The sequence below is a fragment of the Schistocerca piceifrons genome, chromosome 8 (genome assembly GCF_021461385.2).
Source record: "Schistocerca piceifrons isolate TAMUIC-IGC-003096 chromosome 8, iqSchPice1.1, whole genome shotgun sequence".
Lineage (NCBI taxonomy): Eukaryota > Metazoa > Arthropoda > Insecta > Orthoptera > Acrididae > Schistocerca > Schistocerca piceifrons.
In genome coordinates, this window is record NC_060145.1 from 327,881,581 (window position 1) to 327,891,824 (window position 10,244).

At 41.1% G+C, this 10,244-nt stretch overlaps 1 protein-coding gene across 1 annotated transcript; it reads left to right on the plus strand.

Annotated features, from left to right (window-relative positions):
- The first annotated feature begins 6,680 nt into the window (after window positions 1–6,680).
- Window positions 6,681–8,402, plus strand: LOC124712324 (piggyBac transposable element-derived protein 4-like). The gene has a single exon (XM_047242617.1). It carries the CDS (start codon window positions 6,681–6,683, stop codon window positions 8,400–8,402), a length of 1,722 nt encoding a protein of 573 aa, XP_047098573.1.
- Window positions 8,403–10,244: the final 1,842 nt, after the last annotated feature.

Sequence of the window (10,244 nt, forward strand, 5' to 3'; positions counted from 1 at the left end):
CAGAATATGGAGCAGAGCTCGTGGAGCTCTCCCGCTCTGGCTAGAGTGCGCTGTCGTCGGTGTCTTCTAGTGCCAACTTATGAAACTATGCCGTGGCATCAATCAAATGTGTGTGAAATCTTACGGGACTTAACTGCTAAGGTCATGAGTCCCTAAGCTTACACACTACTTAACCTAAATTATCCTAAGGACAAACACACACACCCATTCCCGAGGGAGGACTCGAACCTCCGCCGGGACCAGCCGCACAGTCCATGACTGCAGCGCCTAAGACCGCTCGGCCAATCCCGCGCGGCGCCGTGACATCGTTGCTATCGATACCACACACTGCAAATGTCAGTTGTGGCCAGAACAGTATTCTGTTTAGTTGTGAGTGTATTACATCGAAGCTAAGTGAATTAGAACGTGGGTAAATGGTTGGGGCTCATATGGTTGGTGCTTCCATAATCAAAGTAGACACATATTTGGTATCTCAAGAGGCGCCACAACGAATATTCATACTGAATACAGGGAAAGTGGCATATTCCGCTATGTCACAATGCAGACAAAAGTAATTCTAACAGACTCGCCTGTCATTAAAGAGGATTGTGACGGAAAATAAGAGGTTCGGTGACGATTTGGGAAGCCTCATTTGGGCCCTATGGGTACCGATGTGTTGGTTGTAGATGAGTCTAATGGAGACAGTGAGACATCTACAACAAGATAACATGTACACTGTCTAATCTTAAACAAGTAAGATATCCATAACTTTCTGCAGTTGTAGATCCTTCTATGGTGCTGAGTTAAATGCAATGAGAGTAATGTTATTGACAGAAACAAATAGTGTTGAATGCTGATACACTCTGATAGTCTCTGTATGACCTCACTTCAGTCTTCTGTGCCAGTGTTGGTAAGTTTGTAGATGCAATGAGTCTGGGGCGAAGCTCAGAGTGCGGCAGCTTAAAGAAACACACAGGTCAATCAGAACTGCAGCAATGAGATACTGAGATAAAATCAGTTTAGCGTCCTCTGATATCATGTATGCATGGCGCCACCTGTCAGAGAACAGCAGGTGATGGAAGAGGGCGCTCACTCGGTGGAGCACTGGCAGGAGAAGTGCGGTCTCTCACGTATCTGAGAGTGGTGTGCAGCATGCCACTTTTACTCGATGGAGATTTCATCAACACTGAATTGCTTCCCCCCGAAACTGCAAACAGTCATCAGATGATGTAGGTGTGGATAGGCACAAGGGGCAGATGTGTGCTATGGTGCCACTGATGGGGTTGGATGTGGTACGAGACAGATGGCGCTAACCAACCGATGTTCTGGCATTTGTCTTGAAGATCACTGGGAACATCTTTCAAGAAACTGGGTGTGCGAAGTCCAGTAGGGTGCAGCATGGAGGCTGTTGAGGATGCAGAAGGATGTACAGCTAGTGCAAGCTCAATGTCGATAACTCCTGGAGCAACCACTTGCAGTGGTTAGGGCGGCTGTGGCAGTGGATGCAGCAGCTTGATTTTGTGTTTGATGGGTCTTGATACGCCTTAATTGGCATAACGAGTATGGCCAGACGTCTGAGTGACGACACTGGATTCCCAACTGTAAAGCTTGTTATAGATATGATAGAAAACTTTGTCCTTCATGTCGAACTTCTTTGCAATGTTAGCGTTAGAAACAGATCGGCAAGGGTGAGAGAAATGCAGCAGAGTGCAGCAGCGATGACCATTTAATAACACTGCTGGTGAAACGACCAGAAACTGAAATGACAGCAATTGCGGACCATTGTCCTAAACAATTGTTTGTGGCAAATCTTTACGTTAATGACAGAAGTGACTCTAGCGCTAGTAGTCGAATGCACTGGAATTACAGAAGAATATTTGCCCTATGCATCAACGATAATAAACCGCCATATATTTCGGAAATAACCAGTTAAATTAGCGTGGATACACTGCTAGGGACTGTCAGGTCGATAGCAGTTGAAAAATTTTTGACATGTCGCTGCCTCGTTATTGGTACATGTGCGGCAACAGAAGGTCACATCTTCTGTTTGTTAAGCAATCTGAGTCATGAACAATGCTGGTGCACTAACTGCTTAGTTCCTATGATACCCCAATGCCCTCCATGTAACAGTTTCAACACATGCTCTTGCAGAGAGGAGGTAATCATTGCTCGTAATTACTCATGAAGAGGAAGTAAAGGAAATTGTACCATTCTGAAGAGAAAGTTGTTGCACTGTGCACTGTATTTGCAAATTAGTGCATCTGAGGTTGTTTTCGGATTATGAGATCAACACATCCATCTGTAGTACATACAGTACTTGAGCAAGCTTAGGGACTGATCATGTTCAATAGGCTATGCTATCTGCTGAGAGTCAGTGAGAAAAGCTTATAGTCCTTGCGAATATGAATTATCAATTTGAAGACAAGAAACTTCTGATGCATCGAAATCCGGATCATTTCCCACAGGTAGGGGAGACAGAGTCTCTGCATTTCCATACTGTGCAGTAGGGTGATAGAGAATTTCACATTGATACTTGGAATGAAGCAGTGATCAGCACTGAAGCTCCTGTGCAGTATGTTCAGGTACATCTTTGACTGAATGAAAAATGAGCAGTCAGCAGTTTGTGATTATTCACAAGAAAAAATCTTCTGTGCAGATATTGATCAACTATTTGACAACATAAACTATGGCTAACGCTTCCTTTTTTGCTGACTGTAGTTGACTTAGGTCTTGTTCAGCATCTCTGATGTGAATGCTGTGGGGCATTCTGTGTTGCCAACCTTGTGAGGTAAAACTGCCACTATTCCATGTGTGTCAACTGCAAACACTACTGGTTTTTGCGGATCGAAATGCATAAGACATCGGTGACTACGCAATGCATGTTCCAGTTTCTGAAAATATTGTCTGCTTCTGCACTTCATTTAACACTAATATTTTTAAGACAGAGGCGAAGCAAAGGAAGTTCTATCTGTGCTGCATTTGGAGTGAATTTCATGAAGTATGTCATTTTGCCAAGAACAGCGCTGGAGTTCTCATATATTTGTAGGGAAAGGTAATCTCAGTGTGGTCTCTATATGTTTAGTCAGGGAATGAGTGTTGGCATCAGTGATATGTCCGAAGCGTACAGTGTCAGAATTTAAAAATGAATATCTCAATAAACTACATTTAATGTCTGCATAAGTTAAAACCAGGAAAAAAGATGGAATATGAATGGAACAAAACTTTCGAAGTCACTCGTTCAAGAAAGATATGAAATAATGCAGGAGCAGAGGAACCTCTGTTCAGAAGGCACTGGCAAAAATCCATGCTGACTTTATAACGTAGCAAAATATTAGGAGTTGTTATCTTCCATTGAAAGTGTAGCTTGCCGTGCAGCCAGGAGGAGCGCAGATTTGGTTCTCACAGGGGTCAGTGAACACTGGCTATTGGGCCGAGCGAGCCATGTTCTTGAACCATGTTCTTGATATGTTACAAATACTCTCTGTGAATGTGAAGAAGAACTATTAAACGTTAATTGATCTTTTTCATACTTAGTATACCAAATTCTATGGATAACAGAACCAAACAGTTAAGATTCCATAACAATAATGTCAATACTTTGGGAAATATAAAATTTTATTTCAAACACATAATAATCGCGCTGGCACCATGAAACTGGGTTAGGGACTGTAATGTATCCATCTATAGTATCAACTGAAACTAAAACTAAGATGATAGGTTCATATAATCTAGTTTTTGGAGCTTTCTTTAGGTTTGTTACCATTGATTTCTGGTGTATCAGTAATTAAAAGTACTTTGGGAAATTATCATTTCATCATGTTTTGGTTGTATGAGTGTGTTGGAGGGACTGAAAGAGTGAATGAGGGCACACAGTAATATTGTAATATTTTGTTAAAAGTATGAAAATGTATGTGTGTTGTGCAATAGGGGAATTTGTGATGTATGTCCAAGTGAGCTTGATTTTGTAAAACGCTTCCAAAAGAGTCGGTGAGTATGAAACTTATTAATAATTTATTTTTGTAGCGAGGAATCGTAGTTTGTTTTCATTAAATTTTATTTAGTTTCGAAATTTCAAGATTTCTAGTATAAATTACTCGTGGTAATCTGACTGGCTGACATCAGAAATACTGCGAGAATATAGAAGGACTCGAGATGATCTGATTGGCAGCTTAACATACTAACCAGTGGGAACTCAGCATTTCCTGCACGGATTGAGTATGGCTTTGTGCCCCAAATCTATCAGATGATATATTCGCTTGGGGATCGTCTTTGCTAAACACCAATGTTAAACTGTACTGATCTAATTTCAACCAAAATAAAGAAATTCTCGCATTTGATTGGGTCTCCTGTCGTTGATGAAAAGCTCCTACAGTACTGAGATTTTGTGAAAGTTTGAGTCTTATGAGTGGTTTGTTTTATATTTGTGTGTAAACATTTCATGTCGTACATAAATTACACATGGTGTGTTTCATGCAGATTACGTGACATTATGGCGAGCACTTCTTTACAAGAAGCCGACTGAACGATTGAATGTGTCAACTTGCAAGTACTGATGGGTCAGTGACTGTTTATAACGTTCAAAATATTGGGTTGGACTAAAAGACTTATGACTGCTTTCCAGTGTGAACTTACAACAGAGACAGACAGTAACATTGCATAATTGATGTCGGGATATTAAATGCGGATTTGATATCCATTTTCCTTGTTTTAATGACAATAAACCAAATTAAAGGAATTTTTTACATTTTTTTCAAACGGCTCATGAAAGAATCCCTAACACTCGATAGTTTAACTAACTTTCACCTACTGCCCATAGACTGGAGTGTATGCACGATAGGTATTTAGTCGAATTTTCGTCAACGCAGCTTTTGTCAGCTAAACCAGTATCTATAATAGTAGAGTGAAGTGCAGACAATCTGTAACATATTCAGGAAGGTGGACTGATCCTTTAAAGGATAGTGAGAGAGTAAACTGCCCCGCTGCAACGTGCGTATTAACCATAATTTTTTTTTTGTTTCTTCGTGCAGGAGAAGTTTAAGATATGCATTGGCTAAATCAGTTCATGAAAAGAATCATCTATCTTTTAAGTGATTCGTAAAATCGTCGATACATGTAAGTGGGATGTTTTCAGTTACTGTTCTATCGTTAAATTTGGCCCAAAAATCGACACAAGGAGAAATGCCCACTGACTTGCATCAGCAGGTCTCATAACTCCATCTTGTTCTAATCTGTTGACTTCAGAAGTAATTTCATCGAGAGTGGCGTGCTGTACAGAACGAACATGGTAAAATTTGGGTTTTAGTGTCCTTCGGCATAATATGCACGTGAGAGTTCTTTGTGTGTTCCGTTGTACCACTGAACAAATATCCATTTTTTCACACAATCACGTATCAGTAACGTGCATGTTGTCGTGAAGCACCAATGCCAAAATTATTAGGGCTAGAGCGTTACTGAACTGCTGAGTAAAAAGTTGATGTAGTCGTATTTCTATATTTTGCTTGCAAAGGTTATGTTCCAGGAACAGAGATACTTTCACCATTGACAACTATCATACACACGTGTGATTTTTTTTAGTGGAGAGTGTCCCAATTGATCGTAGGTTTTTTTATTAATCGGTGTTACTGAGGTACTAGAATTAAGTGAAATGGTGCAGATTGACTGCAAGTATACAGAGAGAGGAACAGTTTGCAGTTTGTTGCCTGAATGTTGTCTGTTGTGAGTTGTGGAAGACTGTCTTTCAGTTGTGATTGATAAAGTGTTTAGTTGTAAGTCTGTTAGAAGAGAGCTGATTAGAATGACATAAATTTTTCATTTTGTGTTTGCTGTGTAATTCAGTCACTTTCATTCAAGGTTCTCTTGTGGATTGCCAAGAGGAGTGGGAACAGATTCAGAATGAAAGATCGTATTTATTTCTATGTTCTAAAGTCGATCTTAGTGTGAACCAGAATTTACCTTGCATTTCTTGGGTATGCACACTTATTGTGTGTATTCTGATTTACGACAGTGTTGGCATTCTGTGAGGTGAAGAAAGCAGTTAAGCAGTCATACATTACACAACATTTTACACAAGGCTTCTGAAGGTTTGAATTATGCAAAGAAGTGGCTACATACCTCTGCTATGTTTATCCTGTTACTTGTGGCAGCGGCTGTCGTGTCCTCAAGTGAAACTGCGGCCGCTTCGAGCTATCTGCAATCATTGTTGCAACAACATGTCCAGTAAAGTCAAGTTCACTGAAGCATTGAACTTTCTGATCTTTGACTTTGAGACCAGGGTTACACCATAAGTTGTCATTGCATACACAAATTAAAGACACTTGACATAGATAAGAATTAGACACAAAACTTACGTAAATTTTTACGATTGCCGATCGCAGCTATGATTCAGATTCCATGAAGAGGAGGAGGAGGAGATTAATGTTTAACGTCCCATTGATAATGAAGTCATTAGGGATGGAGCACAGGCTCAGGTTAACACGTTCACTGCCATCGGCGCACCAGCGCGTCCGGCCGATACTAGTGCATATGCCGTCGACGCGCCTGCGCGGCGAGACACTCAGCTGTTTCTCAGCGCCACAGTTTAGTCGGGCACAGCCATTCGGTGTGGTTCATTGCGCAGGCACTCTAAGAACGTATTGTTTTCAATTTTTGCGGGTGCGGTTCGTGTGTTTTCCCTACAGTTTTTCTCTGTTGTGGGACTGAAAATGGAAGACAATCGTGACACGGCGGGCCCTTCAGAACCTAAGAAACGTAAAACACAGGACACAAGAAACGTACAAAAACTAACGGATGCGGAATTATTACGAATATTAGAAGAAAGCGATTCGGAAACGGAACTGGCCAGTGAGGAGGACGGCGTGGAATCCAGTGAAGAGTCTGACGGAGCCGAGTTTGTTTTAGATGAGACTGTAGAAATGGCTGTGAATCCTAGCGACAGGGAAATGGCAGAAGGAGTGGTAACAAGAGATAACGCAGCTGATACAACTGTTGCGTGGGAAAGAGAGCCAGTTGGAATGATAAATTGCCCATTTATAAAAAATGAGGGACTGCTTATTCAACCGACGGAAAACACTCCCTTAGATTATTTTCGTCTTTTGCTGACGGACGAATTTCTATTGACAGTTGTAGAAGAAACAAATCGAAACGCGATTGAATTATTCCTTTCTGCGGGAACCAAAGGACAATCACGAATAAACTGTTGGAAAGATGTGACTGTTGGCGAATTGTTAGTGTTCTTGGGAGTTTTCCTGCACATGGGAAATGTAAAGATGAGGAATTTGCAGGACTATTGGAAAAAGGACGCTTTATTCAACGTGAAAGGAATTGCCGATAGTATTTCACGAAATCGTTTTCTGCTAATACTACGTGCATTACACTTTTCTGAAAATCCAAAACAGGGCAAACCAACACCATCCGACAGGTTGTATAAAATACGTCCCGTTATCAATTTTTTCAATGAAAGGATGTGCCAAGTTTACTACCCTGGACGGGAACTGTCTCTGGACGAATCAATGATCCTTTGGCGTGGACGATTACTTTTCCGCCAATACATCAAAAACAAAAAGCACAAATATGGCATAAAGCTATATATTTTGACAACTCCCACTGGAATGGTCCTAAAATTCGCGGTATACACTGGCATGCTGGACGATTTAGGAGGAAGAGGCCATGCGCAAAAAATTGTTCTTCATTTACTAGACGAAAAGTTGAATGCTGGTCACCATGTGTACATGGACAATTACTATAACAGCTTCGCATTGGCAAAGCTGCTCCTGGATAAGAAGACCCACTGCACGGGAACTCTGAGGGCGAATAGGAAGGATACACCCAAGGAAATACAGGAAGCAAAACTACGAAAAGGTGAAGCCGTTGCCAGATTTGCGGAAGGAGTTATGATAGGTAAGTGGCGTGATAAGAGGGAGGTTTGCTACATTTCTAATGCATTTACAAATGAAATGGTTGAGGTTGAAACCAAAAGAAAGGAGAAGAAATCTAAGCCCTTGGCCATTGTAAACTACAATAAATTTATGGCGGGAGTTGATCGGCACGATCAGATGTTATCATATTACCTCTCGGAACGCAAAACCATACGCTGGTACAAGAAACTTTTTATCCACGTTGTGGAAATGATACTGACAAACGCACATGCCCTACACAATAAATATTGTGGCACAAAAATGCCCCTCCAAGAATTTAGACTCAGTATTATAAGAGCACTATTGCCACAAAAGCAGGTAGAACGGCCAGTCAGAAATCCCCAACATGTTGTGGTAAAACGAGAATCAAATGGAAAATCAAAAACACCGCGAAAAAAGTGCAGATCATGCGCCAGCCGTGGACAACGAACAGACACGATTTACGAGTGCCTAGATTGCCCAAATAAAGCAGGATATTGTTTGAATTGTTGTGTTATTCACCACCTCTAAAGGCAGATAGCACTTTCGTTGCTCATTTATTTTTCGACAGTTATGTGTCGGTACTATTCGTAAACTTTGTATTTATTTTATTTGTTTGAGAGTGTAATGGATAAAGCTCTAGATTGTATTTTTCTTAGATTTGACATACATTTTATTTCAGAAGTTTCTTCGAGATCTTGTGTTTGTATTTGAATGTTTCTACTATATTTTTTGTCCAATAAATATGTCGTTTGTCAGTAGGATGTTTCGTTTCATTTATGAATATAAAATGAAATTGTAGTAACCTAAACTGTCACACTAACCAGGAACAATACACTAGACGCATTGGCGCGTCCACGGCCACCCGCTACAGAATATGGCCTGATATGCCACTGACGCCTTAGTGCGCCCCAAAACAACTTTGATTCACGAGAGTAGATTTGATTGTGTACTTATAAAATAAATACATGTTATATTACTTTTAGCAATATATTTTCAGATTCTATTAAGAAAAATATTGGTTACGTGGCAAAGAAAGGCCAATTACAGTGGCAGTGAACGTGTTAAGGAAAGATGGGGAAGGAAACCGGCTGTGCCCTTTCAGGGGAACCTTCCTGGCATTTTCCCGAATTGATTTAGGGAAATCATGGGAAATCTATATGAGGATGGCCAGCTGTGGGTTTGAACCATCGTCCTCCTGAATGTGAGTCCAGTATGCTAACCATTGCACTGTCTCGCTCGGTTTCAGATTTGTCGCCATCTGATGTCCAATGTGTCGAATGTGGAGGCGAATAAAAAAGACAACCAAATATCTGCTGAAAGATAATACATAAAGAAATTTGTTTACAATATTTACTCTTAATAAGTAAGATATACATAATTTTGTACAGATGCAGGTTGCTCTGTGATTCTGGGTTAGATACAGTGAGGGTAATGTTCCTGATAGAAACAAATAGGCTTGAATCCTGATACACTCTTTTACACCCTAAATATTAGTAATGTTTACTAGTGTCGTGCTACGTCAGTACAATATCCTCACTGCAGTCTTTCATACTGATTTTGGTAAGTCTGTAGACCCACTGACTCTGGGGCAAAGCTCTGAATGCGGCTACTTAGAAAGATGCGCTGGCCAATCAGAATTGCTGCAGTGAGAACAGCGAGCACCCAGAGAGCGATCTTGCACAGTGATGTGCTGGTGAGAGATTAGAAGTCTCATCTCTTATATAGGTGTGAGCGGAGCTTGACACACTGGGTGTGTAAACGAAGATGCCTTTGGTATTGTAGTTACTCTGCAAGATGGCATTACTGCTAAGGATTATGCGATCATTTTGGAGATCAGATCCACATCACAGTATGGTGTTTGTTCCTCAGTGGTGATTTTGTATTCCAAGATCATACAACGTCTGTTCACACAGCTCGCATTCTCCAGGGGTGGATCTGTGAGCGCAAGGACGAATTGTCTCATATCCCCTGGCCACCACAGTCACCAGATCTCAAAGATATTGAGCCTTTGTGGTCTACTTTGGAGAGCTGGATATGTCATCGCTATTCACCTACGTTTTTATTACCTGAACTTGCCATTATTTTGCAGGAAGAATGGAATAAGACAAATGTTCAAATGTGTGTGAATTGCTAAGTCATCAAACTGCTGAGGTCATCGGGCCCTAGACTAACACACTACTTAAACTAATTTATGTAAGGACAACACACACACACACACACACACACACACACACACACACACACACACGCACACACTCATGCCCGAGGGTGCACTCGAACCTCCAGCGGGACTGGCCGCGTAATCCATGGCATGGAGCCTCAAATCGCGTGACCACTCTGCTGGGCAATGGAATAAGAGTTCCTTAAAAG

Coding starts and splice junctions, on each gene's coding strand:
- LOC124712324 (XM_047242617.1), top strand. CDS start 6,681: ATGGAAGACAATCGTGACACGGCGGGCCCTTCAGAACCTAAGAAACGT.